Source organism: Mangifera indica, chromosome 4 (genome assembly GCF_011075055.1).
Source record: "Mangifera indica cultivar Alphonso chromosome 4, CATAS_Mindica_2.1, whole genome shotgun sequence".
NCBI classification, from domain to species: domain Eukaryota; kingdom Viridiplantae; phylum Streptophyta; class Magnoliopsida; order Sapindales; family Anacardiaceae; genus Mangifera; species Mangifera indica.
Window position 1 is genome coordinate 3,188,134 of NC_058140.1, and position 21,917 is coordinate 3,210,050.

At 30.2% G+C, this 21,917-nt stretch overlaps 2 protein-coding genes across 2 annotated transcripts; both read left to right on the forward strand.

Annotated features, from left to right (window-relative positions):
- The first annotated feature begins 4,772 nt into the window (after positions 1–4,772).
- LOC123213659 (probable RNA-dependent RNA polymerase 1) lies at positions 4,773–8,744 on the forward strand. Its single transcript, XM_044633132.1, has 4 exons — positions 4,773–5,276; positions 5,547–7,411; positions 7,652–7,802; positions 7,912–8,744. The coding sequence occupies exons 1-4, from the start codon at positions 4,773–4,775 to the stop codon at positions 8,716–8,718; spliced, it is 3,327 nt and encodes a 1,108-aa protein (XP_044489067.1). The 3' UTR covers positions 8,719–8,744.
- A 6,427-nt stretch (positions 8,745–15,171) lies between these two features.
- LOC123213660 (probable RNA-dependent RNA polymerase 1) lies at positions 15,172–19,250 on the forward strand. Its single transcript, XM_044633133.1, has 4 exons — positions 15,172–15,682; positions 15,918–17,782; positions 18,023–18,173; positions 18,283–19,250. The coding sequence occupies exons 1-4, from the start codon at positions 15,185–15,187 to the stop codon at positions 19,087–19,089; spliced, it is 3,321 nt and encodes a 1,106-aa protein (XP_044489068.1). The 5' UTR covers positions 15,172–15,184; the 3' UTR covers positions 19,090–19,250.
- The last annotated feature ends 2,667 nt before the right edge of the window (positions 19,251–21,917 follow it).

A 21,917-nucleotide genomic window follows, 5' to 3' on the forward strand; every position in this document is an offset into this window, starting at 1 on the left:
TTGCTTTTTCAGTTTGGTTATCATTTTGCTTATTTTTTAAAATTGGTTGATCAAATCGAACTTGTTTTCAAAAAATTGAACAAAAAATAAAGTAATGAATCCATTATCAAAACTTTGAATAAAAAAATATTAACATAAGGTGACCTTTTGAAATTCAATTCAAAGCTGGTTAATCGATAATTTGGTTTCGTTGAATGATATTTTCGGTTGGCTCAAAACTGATTAATTTATAAACCGATTCAATTCAAAATGATGTCAAACTTGTGTAGTTAATTAGTTTTGAAGACCCCTATTTATAATAACAGGTAAGGATAAACAAACAACTCAGGGTAGAAACTCAGGTTTTAAAATGTGGACAATTTCCAAATGAGGGGTATTTTGGGTTTTTAAACCAAAAAGTCCCAAATAACTCATAATGAAAACAATTGATAGATTCAAGAGCAATGTTATGTGCGCACCGTTTTGAGTATATAATTGAGTACTCAGATAATATATTATTATATAATTGAATATTACTTTATCTTTAATTTAAAATCATCTAATCACACAATAAAATATTATTTATATGTTTAATTATATACTTAAAAGTGTATGTACATAATTTAATTGTAGATTCAAAGGGAGTAAATATTTTCAAATAATCAATTGGCTTAGGGTATATTTGGTTTGAGTAATGTTTTATTATTAAAAGTGAAAAATTACTTTAAAGATTACTGGATATAAATTATTATTATATTTGATAAAATTTAGAAAAAATGAGTGGGTATAAATAATTATTATGTTTATTTGGAGGTAATAAAAGAAAACTAAGATATTATTTGACTTAAATGTCTTTGGGTTTAATTAATTTAAAACATTCTTTCTGTTAATTATTATATTAATTGAAAATAAGGGTATTTTTGTCTAAAAAAATTTATAAGTAAGGATATAATTATAATAAAATCAAAATTATTTTAGTAATATTTTAATATCTAAGATTGATGTAGTAATCACATTAACTTTTATATTACCTGTCATATTACTATTGGTAATAGAAAATTATTGAAATTTTTTTTATGATTAACAAATTAAACAAGATTATGCTAGTACTAAAAGATAAATTATCAAAATAATATTTTATTTCAACAAACCAAACGACCTCTTAGGGGGTATTTGGTTCTGGGAATGTTTTATTACTAAAATTGAAAGATTTCTAAGTATAAATTATTACTATGTTTGATAAAAATATGTAGAGATAAATAATTATTGTTTGGTTAGAAGTAATAAAAACATATTAATATATTATTTTACTTAAATACCCTTAAGTATAATTATTCTAAAATATTTTTTATGTTATTTGTTATATTAATTGAAAATATGATTATTTTTACTCTAAAAAAATTAATAAATAAAAAAAATATATATTATAATAAAATCAAGATTACTTTGGTAAATTTTTAATACCTAAGGTGGAGGTGGTAATCAAATTACCTCTTATATTACCTGTTACATTATTATTGGTAATAGAAGATTATCAGAATTTTTTATTACTTATAAACTAAATAAAGTAATGTAAGTAATAAAAAATAGATTATTACGGTAATTTTTAATCCCCTCAACCAAATACACCCTTAGGGTGAATAAAAACTCTCTCTCTCTACTTGTTAAAGAACCAAATATATTTTTATAAAATTTTCGCATTTTATTTAAAAAAAAAAAGAAAGAAGAGAAAGTGTACTCAAATTCATTGTCACTTCCCAAAGAGTGATAATCCTTTTTTTTTTTAAGTTTCCAAATAACTCTTTGACTTTCAACAAAAACTTATGTTAAATGATAGACTCAAGGTGAATCTAACTAAACAAAATCCAATTTAAACTTAGTTTGAAGTCAAAATGGTTAGTTTGAGATTAAGTTTGACTTGCTTGATTAAGGATTAGTTCGTCAAAGAAATTGTTGCAAAGTTATCAAAGAAAAATAAAACTCGTTAGAGATGAAGTCTGAGAAAAAAAAAGTCATTGAAAAAGATAAAAAGTTGTTAGAAAAAATGAATAAGCAACTTTTCAAACGAGCGGGCTTGACTTGATCTTGAGTTAAGACTATCTTTATTTAAACTCTATTCGCATCCAACCTTAATTAAAAGAGTACATTTATTTTTTTTTATACAATTTTGGTATGTTATAAGGTTCTTGGGATAAACACTTTTTGTTTAGTATTTTATTTATTAGAAAAATGTTTAAACTAATTTATTTTATAATAAATTTTTTTTCCAATTTATTTGTAAATATATTAATTGTGACCAATTCATTTTGAATTTGATATAAAACTAATTATTAATTTGCTCAATCACATTAATACAAATTAATTTGTATATAAAATAGATTTTTTTGCAAAGTTGCATCCTAAAGAAGGCATGTTTTACAAATTTTATTTATTTGGAATTCTTTCCTTCCCCTTTACTTGGGGAGAATAGATGCCTGTGAACCAAACATTCATTTCCATACTTTTATCTGTTTGTTTAAATATTATTTTAATTTAAATTTAAAATTATACAATTATATGATAATATATCATTTAGATATTTAAAATTAGATACACATAATTTTATTAAATAAATAATGTTTGATATTTCATATAACATGTGTATAAAATTAGCCTAAAATAATTACAAATTGAAAAAAAAAGTTAAAAATCATAAAAATGGGGTATAAAATAGGGCAAAAGAATCATCAAAGAATTAGAGTCGATCTCCTTAAAAATAAAGTAGAGAATTTCCCAATAGCTTCATTGCTTTTGCTTGGAAAAAGAGAAAAATTAAAGCATCTATACTTCCCTATCAATTTTGGTTCAAGTCTTTTCCTCTTATTATTAAAAATTTTTATTAGAAATTAAAAAAGTTATATTTTATATTTTATATATATTTTTATTTTTTAAAGGTGATGCAAGACCTATATTTATTGGTAATAGAATTATTAATAGGAAAAATTAGCTTAAACCACAATTAAAAATATGATGATTCTAATATAAGCACTTGAGACATAAGTGAATAAAGCAAACATACGAGAATATTATCCATGCCAGCAAAACTCAGTTAATAATTACTTTTTTCCTTAATCAAACATTTCGATTTATTATACAGCATGTTTATGTAATGAGTAACATAGATATTATATTATCTTTAAATCAAAATTATCTAATCATATGATAATATATTATTTATATACTCAAAATATATATGTGTATTATATATTAGATGATTTCAAATTAAATAAAACTATGTGTATATATTTTTGAATACATAATTATATACATAGATAATATATCATCAAAAGTGTACCTAAATTCATTTTGTATACTCAAAAGTGTTATATATTATAGCATTACTCTTTTAAATTTTTGATAAAATAAGCAATTAAATCATTTAATCATATAATGATTAGTTTATAAACATGTGCTTAATAAAGTAGTTTATTTAGGTAGTGGTGAGATTCAAAGGGAGTTGACACGATTAGAACTATCTAAACCTGGGTTGAAGCTTCAACTCCTTAGAGAATCTCTTTTATCCATTTAATGACCATATATATCTTGTCAATTATATTATTTATCTTACTGATAATAATATTTACTGTGTCAATAACACTTCAAAAATATTATGCATCAATTTGAATGAGTTTGATTCAAATATTATAAATTCAATTTAAGTTGAGTTGACCCAAATTCAACCAAGTTTGAATTGAATCTACAGTTATATTTACAATTATGTTGGATAAAAGATGTTTACTCAGATTGTCGTAAGGTCTCTAATACAGAGAAAACATGCTTGAATTTTGATACAATAATCAGAATTATAAAAACTTAGAGCAATAATTAAGAAAAAACTAATGGTAAAGATTCTAGCTAGGTTCATTAATATAGGAATTATTTGCAGGGACAGCATAGAATCATGGATTGGAACTCGTTGGAGCCATGGAAAGACTTGGTTTGCAAGTACAGAAATTGACTAGCAATAGTTTTCTTTCTTTTCCTTGTCTATAAATATAATCAAATCCTTCATATCTTCGTCTGCATTTTGCTTGTTTATTGTTACGTACGTACTGCCACCTGCCTCTTCATTTCTCTCTGCAATCTGCATTCTTTTGTGAGTTTCTTTCTCTTATTTACTTACAACTGCTCGCTTATTATTTCCTTTGTTGCAGTCACTTGTTTAAGACTGCATGCATTTCACATTTGAATTTTATTGGTTCGAAAGCTTTCTCAGGATTTTCAACTGGTTGCTCGCTTGCCGCCTTTTTTTATCTTGTTATATCATTTCTCTGAGTGACAAAAACTTTGTTCATCTCTACTGAGCTTTAGACTAATTTACAAACTTACCCATTTGGTCACCATATTAGGGAAGATTTCTGACATTTGTTTTTGGTAATAATAGGGGAATTAGAATTAAGATTTCCTTTCTGTAATTTGGAGATTTTATCAGCCAAGCTTATATCCGCTTAATTATATTCTTGTAATCAAGAAAGGAGGAATGTTTTCAGCAACATATTGTATGGTTTGTGATATACTCTTTTAAATTATTGAGGCTATGGATCGACTAATTTTGATTAAAACTGCAATGGGTAGGCATTTTTAAGGTCTGATTGTTGGAATTGTGATGCTTATAATTTGAAAATTATTTATTCATGTTTATTGACCGATCCTTGATGTGCTTTAAATTTCTTTACTTTCAAGCAAAATAGGATTTTGTTGAAAGTTACTAATTTGGTGTTATCAGGAACTGTAGTTGAAATAATTTAGACTGAATGGGTAAAGCAGTCATATTGTATGGATTTGCCATGGCTGAGCAACCAGAAGCCATAAAACAATTTCTGGAGCAAATTTTGGGTGAAGGGACTGTCACTGATGTGGGAGTCCAGCAAAATGAAGGTTCAAGGGCATATGCTGTTGTGCACTTCACAACTGCTGAAGCTGCAGAAACGATCAAGTCCTTGGCCGATGAACCGAGCAAATTTTGGTATGGGAATTCTTATTTGATAGCTCAATATATGGGTGAGGGACCAAAACCGAGTCACGTTCAGCATCGTATTAATGATGTACAATTGCACTTTGGTTATCAAATGTCAAAGAAAAAGTTTTCCTCACTATGGAGTCACGAAAATGTTTCTGTGAAGTTCGGATTGGGACTGAGAAAATTTATCTTTTTTCTATTTCATCGCTCGGTGGAATATAAACTTGATCTTCCGTACGGGAGCATTAGGCTAGTTGAGCTGCGGCAACTACAAGACAAGAGGTTTCTCATCATTCAGGTGTGCTGTTTAAACTAATCAATGTTGTATTTTCTTTTATTTCTGCAGTATAGGAATGCATCTTACTGTACTCTGATGCTACATATTAACAATCTGTTGCATCATTTAAGATTTAATTCCAATCGCCTGTGAATAATTTGGCACTGAATGCTATAATTAAACTTGTTGAAGTAATCAAAATTATTGACAAATAACTTTTCATTTGTGTGTCTATGATGACAATTCTTAGCATGTTCATCTTTTTTCATCTCATGATGTTTCTGTTGCTAGTTAATCGGTGTTCCTCGGATATATTCAAAAGATGTGCCGAAGCAGAGCTTTTCTAGAGACGACGGTAGTGTCCAGTGGGTTCACGAAGTTGATTTTACTCCATCCTCTTGCATTGGTCAATCAGCTGCAATATGTTTGGAACTTCCAAGCACAGGTTATCTTTCAGGTTTTCAGAAAGATTTTGCTTACTATAACGAAACCGAAGGGAAATTCGTTATGAAGAGAGGTTCAACTTCCTCTTGCAACTCTGATCATGTCCCCATTGTAAGTCCTCCAGAAGGATCTAACTTGCCATTTCGCATCCTGTTTAAGATTAATATGTTGGTTCAGCATGGTTGTATTCCTAGGCCAGCAGTAAATGAGAAATTCTTTCGGATGGTTGAACCGCATAGAAGAAATGTAGCATTCGTAGAACGTGCTCTTGAGACACTGTTCTATTCAAAACAATGTTGCTTTAAACCTAGGCGGTGGCTTAGATCAGAATACCAGAAGTGCAGCATTGCTGCTAGACCTCTTATGTTGCCAGCCATCAGTTTAAGTCACGGATTGGAATATATGAACAGGGTTCTAGTCACCCCATCTAAAGTTTATTTCTTTGGCCCAGAGATCATTCTATCAAACCATGTTTTACGCGCATATTCTGATGACAGTGAGAATTTTATTCGTGTTTCTTTTGTTAACGAGGATCTGGAGAAAATACATGCAACTGATTTGTGTCCTCGAGCATCTTCAAGAAAAACAAAAAGGCATACTAGAGTTTATCATAGGATATTGTCGACTCTGAGAAATGGCATTGTTATAGGAGATAAAAAGTTCGAATTTCTGGCCTTTTCTAATAGTCAATTGAAGGAGAATTCTTTGTGGATGTTTGCATCTAGACCACGATTGACTGCACGTGAAATTAGAGAAAGTTTGGGTGATTTTAGCACAATAAGGAATGTGGCGAAATACTCAACAAGACTTGGTCAATCATTCAGTTCCTCTAGGGAATCTGTGGATGTTGATGGCGATGAAATTGAACTAATCCCTGACATGGAAGTTCAAATAGGTGGAGTCAAATATGTTTTCTCCGATGGCATCGGAAAAATTTCTCCTAAATTGGCTGCTAATATTGCTGAAAAATGTGGCTTCAGAAAAGTTCCATCCGCCTTTCAGATTCGATATGGCGGTTACAAAGGTGTGGTCGCCGTTGATCCAACTTCTTCAGTAAAGTTATCATTGAGGCCAAGTATGTTTAAATACAAATCAGGTAATGTTGCTCTTGATATATTGGAATGGAGTAAGTATCAGCCTTGCTTTCTTAATCGCGAACTGGTGATACTTTTGTCGACTCTCGGTGTTCAGGATGATGTGTTTGAAAAGAAGCAAAAATATATGATTTCTCAACTGGATTCAATTTTAACAGATCCATTAAAGGCACGGGAAACACTTAACTTGATGTTTTCAGGAGAGATCACTCATGTCTTGAAAGATATGCTGAAGTATTATTCTAAGCCACATAAAGAGCCTTTTCTTTCCATGATGTTACAAATATTTCGGTCATCAACATTGAAAGATCTGAGAACCAAAACAAGGATCTTTGTCCCAGGAGGACAAGCGATGATGGGGTGTCTTGACGAGACAGGAAGCTTAGAATATGGTCAGGTATTTGTGCAATGTTCAGGTCGCCAGAGTGACTTATCGAACAATTCCTCAGCTTTGTTCAGTGGCAGAGTATTAAATCAAAGTAGAATTGTTGAGGGAATGGTAACTGTTGCAAAAAATCCATGTCTACATCCTGGAGATGTTCGTGTTCTTCAGGCTGTCGATGCTCCGGCCTTGCACCACATGGTTGATTGCATAGTATTTCCAGCTAAAGGAAATAGGTAAGCCTGTCATATACTCCACATAGCAAGCATACACTTGCACAAGATAAACGCTGTCTTACTACATATTAGATACTTCTTGCTTGGATGAAATTTCAATTTTAAACTCCGAAAATTTCTAAATTAGTTGGCACCCTCTTGAAGATCCCATTACATTTTGTTCATTGATATTTTGTTTAATTTAACAAAACTTTCTATGTAAAATATATTTATCGTGACATTACTTACATTGTTAACTAGACCTCATCCTAATGAATGTTCGGGGAGTGATCTGGATGGTGATATCTATTTTGTTTGTTGGGATTCTGATCTCATCCCTCCTTGCCTGTATCCACCGATGGATTATACTTCAACAACACCTAAGATTCCTAATAATGAAGTTACAATTGAGGTAACATACATGATTTATTGCGTGTTTGCTCTAATTCATTTTCTTTTGAATTCTCATTAGCCACAACATCTTTTTTCTATGCCTTAACGTAGATACTATTGCGGTACAGGATGTGGAGGAGTTTTTCGTAGATTACATGGCCAAAGAAAACTTGGGAATAATCTGTCATGCTCATATTGCATTTGCAGATAAGAGTCCTGAAAAGGCAATGTGTAGTCAATGTATTGAGCTTGCAAAGCTTGCCTCCATAGCCGTCGACTTCTCAAAAACTGGTGTGCCCGCAATTATTCCTCCAGATTTACAAGTTAATCACTTTCCAGATTACATGGAAAAGCCTGAAAGAGAATCGTATGAATCGAAAACTGTGATCGGGAAACTTTATCATGAGGTAAAAGATCTTGTACTAAAGACGGGAACTATCAAGCCCTTCACCGTAGACGAGGCGAGGCAGTCTTATGATCTTGACATGGAAGTGGAGGGCTTCAAGGACTACATTGATGATGCTTTTTATTACAAAAGTGAGTATGATTGTAGACTGGGAAATTTGATGGACTATTTCGGGATATTAACTGAGGGTGAAATACTCAGCGGTCGAATCATGAAAATGGCGAAATCTTTCAGTAAAAAAAGAGATTTGGAAGGGATCAAATTGGCAATGAAGTCATTGATAAAGGAAGCCAGGGATTGGTTCAACAAGAAGGCTAATGAATCGGACGGTCCAGAGAAGGTATACACGAAAGCGTCAGCTTGGTATTATGTTACATACCATCCAAGTTTCTGGGGTCGATACAACGAAGGACAAAATCGCCAGCATTTTCTGAGTTTTCCTTGGTGTGTTCATGATAAACTTCTGGAGATCAAGAAACACAGGCAGGATACCTTAAGAGCATTGCATCATTTTTCATTAAATGCCTAATTCTTCATTATGTGGATATATATATATGTGTGTGTGTGTGTGTGTGTGTGTGTTTATAATTATTCAGCTTGAGTGTCCAACTTTATGCATCTCTATTGTGTTGATTGTTGTGTGTTTGTAAATATTGTAAGTGTTGCAAAACTTATTGTGAATACTAATTTGTTATACAATTAATCTCTGATTTGGTGGGTTCTCTTAAAGTTTGCAGCAAATTTAAATGCTTGACCTTGTTCGAAGAAGAACACTTTCTGTGAATTAATAAAGTGGCTGAAATAATAAAAGAAAAAATAATCAAAACAAAAAAAATTGTGGGCCTACTGGTACAGGTAACTTATGGAAGAAGGGGGAGAAGATCATAGAACTTCTAAAAGGGAAGCATTTGCCCCACCAAATAACAAGTTCTTTGGCGTATTACCGATAATCTTTTTGACTTATCCATTCTCTACTTTTTTTTAATTAATTTCTTTTTATATTATAATGATTGGTTTATAAATTTATTTTTTATTAATACTAGTGCTTTTCTTTTTCCTTTTTCTATTACTCATAGGAGACGTTTGATTTGGGTAATGTTTGATTACTAAAATAGAAATATTACCTTAAAGATAGATTACTTATAAGATTACTGGGTATAAATGATTACTATGTTTGATAAAATTTGATAGGTATAAATAATTATTGTGTTTGATTAAAGGTAATAAAAGATTACTAGTAAATTATTTTACTTAAATGCCTTTGAATATAATTATTTTTAAATATTTTTTATATTATTTGTCATATTAATTAAAAATAAATTTATTTTTATCTCAAAAAAATTAATAAATAATAATTTTTCTATAATAAACTCAAGATTACCCCGGTAATCTTTAAATACCTAAGGTGAAGGTGGTAATCATATTACCACCTATATTACCTATCACGTCAGCATTAGTAATAAAAGATTACTGTAATCTTTTATTACTGACAAACCAAACAAGGGAATAAAAGATAGATTACCAAGGTAATAATAAATTCCCCCAACCAAACGCACCCATAGTTGTTGACTTACAGCACTCTTCATCTTCTTGGCTTCTGGGTTTTCTTTCTTCTCTGTTTTGTCTTGTATCTTCCCTACGCACAGCAGCTGCATAAAAAAAAATGAAATGCACATTGTTTTTAATGAAAATAAATGGTTCTTTGTAGTGAAAAGTAAATATATGATTATTCCATGTATATTAATACACAAGAACATAACAAAGAAAAAAATGACAAAATTCAGTGATCATAAATATACTGATCACTTCTCATATCATTTAACTGAAGCAATCGATAATTTCCATTACACAAAAATGGTAAAAGATAGAACACTCAATAAAAAATCTCAACCAATTCAAACTTGTGCACTTCAATCATAAAAGCGCATGTATGATGCCTACACCATATTCCAGAAATATAACATACCAAAATCAGAAAACCTCTTCTTTGCTGCATGAAGAAACTCAGCTCTCCACTCTGTCCTATGAAGTTGCAACACTATTGCCTCCTTGTGACAACACCTTTTAATCGAATAAAGAGAACAACTAGAACCAAAAAAATAAACAAGAGTAATGCAACACCTTTTTGTGGTTTTAGAGTTATGGGATATCTTCACTTATGGAAAGCGTTGTAGGGAGGGGTTTCTCGCTCCGTGGATCTGGTAATAATGTTGCTTCTTTATATTTGTTTACCATTTATATGGTTGTGGGGAAATTTAGAGAACTTGATTCATGGGATCTTGTCATTTATTGGATTTTGATAACGAAGGACGGAAGGAGATTGGAAGTTGCATCTCAAGTAAGCTTAGCTTATTTACTAGATGCATAAAAACTTAGTAGAACAGTGGATTCATTTATGGGTCCCAAATCTTGTGCAGTTTTTTTATCTTTTTACATTTCTTAAGCAGCTAAGCTTGGCTTTTGACTAATGACTTGACCTGAGACTCTGAAGTGATTATGATCTATTCTTAACATATGATAAAAAGGTTGTTATAAAATATGGGAATAGTGTAACTAGTTTTAAAATTGGCAGAGTGATAAAATTTGTAGGGAAAATGTTTAAATTCGAGCTTTTGCCACGACTAGTAAAACCATGATTTAATTGGTGTGTTGTGGCTTAGGGTTTATCTATCTAATCAAATTAGACTAAAATGATGGCAAACTTGTCCAATTAATTAATTTTGAACACCCCCATTTGTGATAACTGGTAAGGATAAACAAATAGCTCAAGATAGAAATTAGGGTTTTAAAACGAGGACAATTTCAAAAGGAGGGGTATTTTGGGTTTTTCGACCAAAAAACTCTCAAATAACTCATAATGAAAACAATTGATAGATTAAGAGTAATGTTATGTGCACATCATTTTGAATATACAATTGAATACTTAGATAATTTGTCATTATGTGATTGAATGCTAGTTTATCTTTAATATAAAATTATCTAATCACACAATAAAATATTATTTATATACCTAATTGTGTACTTAAAACTATATCAACATAATTTAGTTGTAGATTCAAAGGGAGTAAATATTTTCAAATAAATAATATGCTAAACCCTTAGAGTGCGTTTGATTTGAGTAATGTTTTATTACTAAAAATGAAAGATTACTTTGAAGATAAATTATTACTATGTTTGATAAAATTTGTTAAAAATAAGTAGGTATAAATAATTATTGTGTTTTGTTGGAAGTAATAAAAGAATACAAATATATTATTTGACTTAAATGCCTTTGGGTATAATTATTTTAAAATATTTTTTCCGTTACTTATTATATTAATTGAAAATAGAGATAGTTTTGTTCTAAAAAAATTACAAGTAAGGATATACTTATAATCAAATCAAGATTATTTTGATAATATTTTAATATCTAAGATAAATATAGTAATTACATTACCTCTTATATTACCTTTCATATTATCATTAGTAATAGAAGATTATATAAATATTTTATTATTGACAAATCAAACAAGATTATGTTAGTAATAAATGATAGATTATCAAGCTAATTTTTTATTTCTATAAACCAAACAACCCCTTAGGGTGAATAAAAGCTCTCTCTCTCCTTGTTAAGGAACCAAATGCATTTTTATAAAATTTCTGCATCTTTATTTTTATAAAAAAAATGAAAGAAGAGAAAGTGTTCTCAAATTCAATGTCACTTCCCAAAGAGTGATAATCTTTTTTTAAAGTTTCCAAATAACTTTTTCACTTTCAACGAAAACAAATATTAAAGGGTGGACTTGAGATGAATCTAACCAAACAATACCCAATTTAAACTCAGTTTGAATTCAAAATATTATTTTGAAATTAAGTTTGACTTGTTTGATTGAGAATAACTTTGTTAGAAAAATTGTCAAAAAGTTATCAAAGAAGAATAAGACTTGTCAAAGATGAAGTTTGAAAAAAAAGTCATTAAAAAAGATAAAAAGTTATCAGAGAAAATAAATAAACAGACTTTTCAATCGAACTAACTTGACTTGATTTTGAATTAGGACTATCCTTATTCAAACTTTATTCGCATCAAACCTTAATTAAAATAGTATATTTATCAAATTTTTATACCATTTTGGTATGTTTTAAGTTTCTTGGGATAATAACTTTTTGTTTAGTATTTTTATTTATTAGGAAAATGTTTAAACTAATTTATTTTATAGTGAACTTTTTTTTTTTCCAATTTATTTGTTAATGTATTAACTGTGATTAATATATTTTGAATTTAATAGAAAACAGATAATTAATTTGCTCAACATTAATACAAATTAATTTATATATAAATTAGACTCTTTTTGCAAAATTGCATTCTAAAGAAGGCATGTTTTACAAATTTTATTTATTCGGAATTATTTCCTTCCCCTTTACTTGGGGAGAATAAATTATGTCTATGAACCAAACATTCCTTTCCATGCATCTATTTATTTGATTAAATATTATTTTAATTTTAATTTAAAATTATACAATTATATATGACACAACATTTATATTCTTCAAATTAGATATACATAATTTTATTAAATAAATAATGTTTAATATTTCAAATATCATGTGCATAAAATTAGCTTAAAATCATAACAAATTGAAAAAAGAAAAGAATTAAAATTCCTAAAAATAAGGGATAAAATAGGGTAAAAGAATCATCTAAGTCAATCTCCTTAAAAATAAAGTAGAGAATTTCCCAATAGCTTCATTGCCTTTGCTTGGAAAAAGAGAAAAATTAAAGCATCTATACTTCCCTAACAATTTTGGTTCAAGTCTCTTCCTCTTATTATTACAAAATTTTATTAGAAATTAAAAAACTTATATTTTATATTTTATATATATTTTATATTTTTTAAAGGTGATGCAAGACCTATATTTATTGGTAATAGAATTATTAATAAAAAAATTAGCTTAACCCACAATTAAAAATATGATGATTCTAATATAAGCACTTGAGACATAAGTGACTAAAGCAAACATACGAGATTGTATTATGTACTCTTTTTATGTCTAACCAATGAAAAGCTCAAAAGTGTTGATGACAGGAAATTTGGACCCACAATATTATCCATGTCAGCAAAACTTACTTAATAATTACTTTTTTAAAATCAAATATTTAGATTTATTATAGAGCATGTTTATGTAATGAGTACACAGGTTTATCCGTAATACTTAAAAATAATGTCACATGTATATAGTTTCAATATATAAAATAAATAATTGTGGAATTTGATGTTATTTTATCTTTAATTTAAAATTATTTAATTACATGATAATGTATCGTTTATACATTCATTTTATGTACTCAAAGTGTATATATATAGATACGTACTATGTTATTAGATGATTTTAAATTCAGTAAAACTATATATATATTTTTTAACATACAATTACATACATAAATTATGTGTTATAATATGATAGAGTAATTTTAAATTAAAGATTAAATAACATCTAATCACATAATAACATATTTTTTGTGTATACAATTGTGTACTCTAAAATGTATACGTATTATAACATTACTCTTTTAAATTTGTGATAAAATAAGCAATTAGATTATCTAATCATATAATAACAAGCCACTTTATTTATATGTGCTATTACACTTTGTACACATAATGTTATTAGTTTATAAACATGTCGCATATTTAGATAGGGTTAAAATTCAAAGTGAGCTAGCTCGATTAGACCTATTTAAACTTAAGTTGAAGCTTTATCTCATTAGCTCATCCCTTTTATCCATCTAATGACCCTATATATTGTGTCAACAATATTATTTATCTCACTCATGACAATGTTTATTAGGCCAACAACTTTTCCAGATTATTACGCATCAATTTGAATGAGTTTGAGTCAAATATTATAAATTTAATTTAAGTTGAGTCAATATTAAACTCAGCTCAATTTGAATTGAATTTACACCTATATTTAGAATTATGTTAGATAAAAAATGTTTACTTATGTTGTCAAAAGGTCTCTAATGGGGAGAAAATATGATTGAACTTTGATACAATAATCAGAATTATAAAAACTTAGAGCAATAATTAAGAAAAAAGTTATGGTTAAGATTCTAGCTAAGTTCATTAATATAGGAATTATTTGCAGGGAAAGTATAGAATCATGGAATGGAACTCGTTGGCGCCATGAAAAGACTTGGTTTGCACGTACAGAAATTGACTAGCAATAGTTTTCTTTCTTTTCCTTGTCTATAAATATAATCAAATCCTTCATATCTTCGTCTGCATTTTGCTTGTTTATCGTTACGTACGTACTGCCATCTGCCTCTTCATTTCTCTCTGCAATCTGCATTCTTTTGTGAGTTTCTTTCTCTTATTTACTTACAACTGTTCGCTTATTATTTCCTTTGTTGCAGTCACTTATTTAAGACTGCAAGCATTTCACATTTGAATTTAATTGGTTTGAAAGCTTTCTCAGGATTTTCAACTGTTTGCTCGTTTGCCACGTTTTTTAATCTTGTTATATCATTTCTCTGAGTGACAAAAACTTTGTTCATCTCTACTGAGCTTTAGACTAATTTACAAACTTACCCATTTTGTCACCATATTAGGGAAGATTTCTGACATTTGTTTTTAATAATAATAGGGGAATTAGAATTAAGATTTCCTTTCTGTAATTTGGAGATTTTATCAGCCAAGCTTATGTCCCCTTAATTATATTCCTGTAATCAAGAGAGGAGGAATGTTTTCAGCAACATATTGTATGGTTTGTGATATGCTCATTTAGATTATTGAGGCTATGGATCGATTAACTTTGATTAAAACTTAAATGGGTAGGCATTTTTAAGGTCTGATTGTTGGAATTGTGATGCTCATAATTTAAGAATTATTTATTCATTTTATTGATGATCCTTGACGTGCTTTAAACTTCTTTACTTTCAAGCAAAATAGGATTTTGTTAAAAGTTACTAATTTGGTGCTGTTATTAGGAACTGTAGTTGAAATAATTTAGACTGAATGGGTAAAGCAGTCATATTGTATGGATTTGCTATGGCTGAGCAACCAGAAGCCATAAAACAATTTCTGGAGCAAATTTTGGGTGAAGGGACTATCACTGATGTGGGAGTCCAGCAAAATGAAGGTTCAAGGGCATATGCTGTTGTGCACTTCGCAACCAGTGAAGCTGCAGAAAGGATCAAGTCCTTGGCCGATGAACGCCTTTTGTATGGGAATTCCTCTTTGATAGCTCAATATATGGGTGAGGGACCAAAACCCTGTCACGTTCAGCATCGGATTAATAATGTACAATTGCACTTTGGTTATCACATGTCAGAGAAAAAGTTTTCCTCGCTATGGAGTCACGAAAATGTTTCGGTGAAGTTTGGATTGGGACTAAGAAAATTTATCTTTTTTCTATCTCATCACTCTGTGGAATATAAACTTGATCTTCCGTACGAGAGCATCACGCTAGTTGAACTGCGGCAACTACAAGACAAGAGGTTTCTCATCATTCAGGTGTGCTGTTTAAACTAATCAATATTGTATTTTCTTTTATTTCTGCAACATAGTAACAATCTGTTGCATCATTTAGATTCAAATTCAATTGTCTGTGAATAATTTGGAACAAAAAGCTATAATTTTGCTTGTTCTAGTAATTAAAATTACTGACAAATGCCTTTCATTTGGGTGACCATGATGACAATTCTTAACATGTTCATCTTTTTTCATCTCTTGACGTTTCTGTTGCTAGTTATTTGGTGTTCCTCGGATATATTCAAAAGATGTGCCTGAGCAGGGCTTTTTTAGAGACGACAGTAGTGTCCAGTGGGTTCGTGAAGTTGATTTTACTCCATCCTCTTGCATTGGTCAATCAGCTGCAATATGTTTGGAACTTCCAAGCACAGGTTATCTTTCGGGTTTTCAGAAAGATTTTGCTTACTATAAAGAAACCGAAGGGAAGTTCGTCGTGAAGAGAGGTTCGACTTCCTCTTGCAACTCTGATCATGTCCCCATTGTAAGTCCTCCACAAGGATCTAACTTGCCATTTCGCATCCTGTTTAAGATTAATATGTTGGTTCAGCATGGTTATATTCCTAGGCCAGCAGTAGATGAGAAATTCTTTCGGATGGTTCAACCGCATAGAAGAAATGTAGTATTCGTAGAACATGCTCTTGAGACACTGTTTCATTCAAGACAATATTGCTTTAAACCAAGGCGGTGGCTTAGATCAGAATACCAGAAGTACAGCATGGCTGCTAGACCTCTTATGTTGCCTGCCATCAGTTTAAGTCACGGATTGGAATATATGAGAAAGGTTCTAGTCACCCCATCTAAAGTATATTTCTTTGGCCCAGAGATCATTCTATCAAACCATGTTTTACGCGCATATTCTGATGACAAGGAGAATTTTATTCGTGTTTCTTTTGTTAACGAGGATCTGGAGAAATTACGTGCAACAGATTTGTGTCCTCCAGCATCTTCAACAAATACAGAAAGGCATACTAGAGTTTATCATAGGATATTATCCACTTTGAGAAATGGCATTGTTATTGGAGATAAAAAGTTCGAATTTCTGGCCTTTTCTAATAGTCAACTGAAGGAGAATTCTTTGTGGATGTTTGCATCTAGACCTCGGCTGACTGCACGTGATATCAGAGAAAGGTTGGGTGATTTTAGCGGAATAAGGAATGTGGCAAAATATTCAGTAAGACTTGGTCAATCATTCAGTTCCTCTATGGAATCTGTGGATGTTGATGGCGATGAAATTGAACTAATTCCTGATATAGAAGTTGAAAGAGGTGGAGTCAAATATGTTTTCTCCGATGGCATTGGAAAAATATCTCGTCAATTGGCTACTACTGTTGCTAAAAAATGTGACTTCAGAAATGTTCCATCCGCCTTTCAGGTTCGATATGGCGGGTATAAAGGTGTAGTCGCCGTTGATCCAACTTCTTCGGTAAAGTTATCAATGAGACCAAGTATGTCTAAATACAAATCAGATAATGTTAGTCTTGATATATTGGCATGGAGTAAGTATCAACCTTGTTATCTTAATCGCGAACTGGTGATACTTTTGTCGACTCTCGGTGTTCAGGATTGTGTGTTTGAAAAGAAGCAGAAGTATATGATTTCTCAACTGGATTCAATTTTGACAGATCCATTAAAGGCACAAGAAGCGCTTAACTTGATGTTTTCAGGAGAGATCACTCATCTCTTGAAAGATATGCTCGATTGTTATTCTAAGCCACAAGAAGAACTATTTCTTTCCATGATGTTACAAACATTTCAGTCATCAACTTTGAAAGATTTGAGAACCAAAACAAGGATCTTTGTCCCAAGAGGACGAACAATGATGGGGTGTCTTGACGAGACGGGAAGCTTAGAATATGGTCAGATATTTGTGCAATGTTCAGGTCGCCACAGTGACTTATCGAACAATTTCTTAGCTTTGTTCAGGCGTAAAGTATCAAATCAAAGCGAAATTGTGAAGGGAATGGTAACCGTCGGAAAAAATCCATGTCTACATCCTGGAGATGTTCGTGTTCTTAAGGCTGTCGATGTTCCGGCCTTGCACCACTTGGTGGATTGCATAGTATTTCCGGCTAAAGGAACGAGGTAAGCTTGTCGTATACTCTACATAGCATGCATACACTTGCACAAGACAAAGACTGTCTTATTACATACTAGATACTTCTTGCTTGGATGAAATTTCAATTTCGAACTTAGAAAATTTCTAAATTGGTCGGCACCCTCTCGAAGATCACATTACATCTTGTTCACCAGTATTTTGTTTAATTAAGCATAATTTTCTATGCAAAATATATTTACAGTGACATTATTTGCATTGTTAACTAGACCTCATCCAAATGAATGTTCGGGAAGTGATTTGGATGGTGATATTTATTTTGTTTGTTGGGATCCTGATCTCATCCCTCCTTGTCTGTATCCACCGATGGATTATACTTCAATGGCACAAAAGATTCATCATAATGAAGTTACAATTGAGGTAACATGCATCATTTATTGCGTATTTGCCATAGTTCATTTTCTTTTGAATTCTCATTAGCCACAACATCTTTTTTCTATGCCTTAACATAGATAATATTGCGGTACAGGATGTGGAGGAGCTTTTCGTAGATTACATGGCCAAAGAAAACTTGGGAAGAATCTGTCATGCTCATATTGCATTTGCAGATAAGAGTCCTGACAAGGCAATGTGTAAACAGTGTATTGAGCTTGCAAAGCTTGCCTCCATAGCCGTCGACTTCTCAAAAACTGGTGTGCCTGCAATTATTCCTCGACATTTACAAGTTAATTTCTTTCCAGATTACATGGAAAAGCCTGAAAGAGAATCGTATGAATCGAAAACTGTGATCGGGAAACTTTATCGCGAGGTAAAAGATCTTGTACTAAAGATGGAAACTATCAAACCGTTCACCGCAGACGAGGCGAGTCAGTTTTATGATCTTGACATGGAAGTGGAGGGCTTCAGGGACTTCATTGATGATGCTTTTTATTACAAAAATGAGTATGATTATAGACTGGGAAATTTGATGGACTATTTCGGCATATCAACTGAGGGTGAAATACTCAGCGGTCAAATCACGAAAATGGCTAAATCCTTCAGTAAGAAAAGGGATTTGGAAGGGATCAAATTGGCAGTGAAGTCCTTAAGAAGGGAAGCCAGGGATTGGTTCAACATCAAGGCTAATGAATCGGATGGTCCAGAGAGAGAACACGCGAAAGCATCCGCTTGGTATTATGTTACATACCATCCAACTTTCTGGGGTCGATACAACGAAGGACTAAATCGCCAACATTTTCTGAGTTTTCCATGGTGTGTTCATGGTAAACTTCTTGAGATCAAGAAACATAGGCAGAATACCTTAAGGGAATTGCATCTTTCTTCATTAAGTGGATAAATTTAAGTGTGTGTTTATTATTATTCAGTTTGAGTGTCCAACTTTATGCTTCTGTATTGTGTTGATTGTTGTGTGTTTGTAAATATTACAAGTGTTGGAAAACTTATTGTAAATACCAATTTGTTATACAATAAATCTCTTATTTGGTGGATTGCCTGAAAGTTTGCAGCAAATTTAAATGCATGACCTTGTTCGAAGAAGATCACTTCTGTGAATCCTTGCACACATTGTCACCCAATTATGAAATATGCTTATGTCATTTGCTTGATATTTATCAAGCACAAGATATGTTTATGTATTATTTGCATAAACATTTATTGTAATGCATGGAATTGGAATTGTTTTTTTTTAAAGGGAGAGAATTTAAGATAATAACAAAAGTAAATAATCATGTTTTCCTTATTTGATTTTATATTTAACCACGATAAAGATTTAAGTATGATAAAGATTTGAACCCAAATCTTTTTTTTGAAAATTCTATCTTTAGAGTCAAAAGTAATGTATTATTGTTTGTGGTCGTTATGCCAATTTTTTTGGATGTTAAATAAAAATGATTTATTTTTATAGAAAATGAAATGAAGGTGCAAATCCAATTAAGCACCAAGCTTCCAAGAAAGGACGAGGAGAGATTGTGAAGAGAAGAGAGAGGTGCTGTTTACTTTTGACTTGCCTAAAACTTGTCGTCTTCTTCCTTACGCCGAACGCGTATGGAGGTAGGGCCACAGATACAGCATTAGTTTCTGCAACTTTTCCTGTCTTGGGAAGGTGGTGGATCATCGAAGAAAATAACCCTTCAAATGTTATATCCAACATTATGACTCAAAAAAACACTCACCTTTTCTGTTCAACTGATTAAAGATTGATATATTAAACTTTCTTGACTAATTTTGCACAAGGGGTGGATTCTAGCTTAACCCAAAACGGGTTCAAGCGAAAAATCATTTGAATTATCATACGTTATTAAAAAGGTAAATCATATTACCAAAAAGACAAACAAATTAAATTTGAATTGATTTAGATAGCTAATTCGTGTTTAATTTGGGCAAATTGAATCTATCCCATGCCAAGAAATTCCACTATCAAAAGTGTTCGAGTTCCCGGCATGATTTTTAAAGGGATTGAACTGCTTCCTTCGCCACCCAATGTCGTATATGATTTTGAAAACATTGGGTATGAGGGACTGAAAACAAATTTTTTATATTCCCTTATTAAAAGTGGCTGAAATAATTAAATAAAAAGCTCATAAGACTTACTCCCACCCAATGTTTGATGTAATTTCAAACTTTTATCTATTAAACTTTCACCCAGAATTTGGTTGGAAAAATTGAAACCTGATAGGGGAAAAATTTAACTTTTAAAACTATAAACTGAGAAAAAATTATTAGTTTTTAGAGTTTAAATGAAAAAATAAGATAAAATTTTATTTTTTTATTATCGTTAATTACATAACAATTTTATCTTTAAAACTAACAAATTTTGTTAATTTTAATCACTTATAAGTAAATATTTATGTTTTAAAAACTTAAGTAGGGAGATTTCAAGAATATATTAAACTTTGGGTAGGAATATGTTTTTTGACTTTAAAAAATAGGCAAAATGTAAAAGAGCCAAAAGACTTATTCCCACGCAAGGTATCGTGAAATTTCAAACTCTCACTCTTCGACTTTCAAAAATTCAAATACTCACCTATGAACTAAAATCCGTTAAATTTTTTAGTTAGAATTAAATATAAAATCGTCACTGAACAATAATATTTAAAAAATAAAAATTTATATCATTTTATCTTCTTAATTTGAAAACTAATAATTTTCTTTAAAAATTAAATTTTAAAAAATAATATTTTCCCCTCTTTAGGGTTTTTGAATTAAGCTGACAATTTTTCAGTTATTATTGACTAAAAATTTGCTGACGAAATTGAAAACTTTAGGTAAAAAAAAAGTATCATTTTCTAAAATTTAATTTTAAAGAAAATTATTAAATTTTTAAATTAAAAAGATAAAATATTATAAATTATAAATATTATTATTAAATTATAATTTTTTTAATTTTAACTAAAAAATTTAATAAATTTTCATTTATAAATTGATATTTATACTTCAAAAAATTAAAAAATGAAAGTTAAAAGATTCCACTACCACTTGAGTGGGAATTAGTCTTTTCGGCCATCTAAATATTTGTGGGCCTACTGCCACAGTTAACTTATGGAAGAAGGGGGAGAAGATCACATCATATGACTCCGAAAGGTAATCAGAGGCCCCACCAAATAAAAAATTCTTTGGCGTATTAGAAACAATCTTTTGACTTTTCCATTATTACTTTTTAAAAAAAAAAATTAATTAAATTTTATATTATAAGGATTGGTTCATAAATTTATTTATTTTTATTAATAGTTATCGTTGTGCTTTTTCCTTTTCTCATTTTCTTATACTCATAGGTGGAAACGTTTTCTACGAATATAGCGTTTAAAATTATTATTAATAATAAAAATTAATTGAAATATTAATAATAACATATTAATATACAAATAATCATTAATCGGTTGATAGTGTTGCATAGAAATAATATGACACCGATTTGTAGGTTTAATCCGAATTTATAAATTAATATGATTTTGATTTTTGTATTTGAGATTATTCTATAATTAAATAGAATCAAAATTTGAAAGTAATTATTTGATAACAAATAATATTATATATAATAAAATTTTCTTATTATTTATTTAGATAAATTGATTATCAATATAATTAAATAATTTTATTAATTAATTTAAAATTTTTATTTATTTTTAACCAAATTCAAAATTAGGTTGATAATTTATTTTTTAATTA

What these genes read in the sequence shown, in the direction of transcription:
- LOC123213659 (XM_044633132.1), top strand. Translation starts at nt 4,773, where the DNA reads ATGGGTAAAGCAGTCATATTGTATGGATTTGCCATGGCTGAGCAACCA. An exon ending in AGAGGTTTCTCATCATTCAG is followed by an intron (nt 5,277 to 5,546) that starts GTGTGCTGTTTA and finishes TTCTGTTGCTAG; the next exon opens with TTAATCGGTGTTCCTCGGAT. An exon ending in ATAATGAAGTTACAATTGAG is followed by an intron (nt 7,803 to 7,911) that starts GTAACATACATG and finishes ATTGCGGTACAG; the next exon opens with GATGTGGAGGAGTTTTTCGT.
- LOC123213660 (XM_044633133.1), top strand. Translation starts at nt 15,185, where the DNA reads ATGGGTAAAGCAGTCATATTGTATGGATTTGCTATGGCTGAGCAACCA. An exon ending in TTTCCGGCTAAAGGAACGAG is followed by an intron (nt 17,783 to 18,022) that starts GTAAGCTTGTCG and finishes ATTGTTAACTAG; the next exon opens with ACCTCATCCAAATGAATGTT. An exon ending in ATAATGAAGTTACAATTGAG is followed by an intron (nt 18,174 to 18,282) that starts GTAACATGCATC and finishes ATTGCGGTACAG; the next exon opens with GATGTGGAGGAGCTTTTCGT.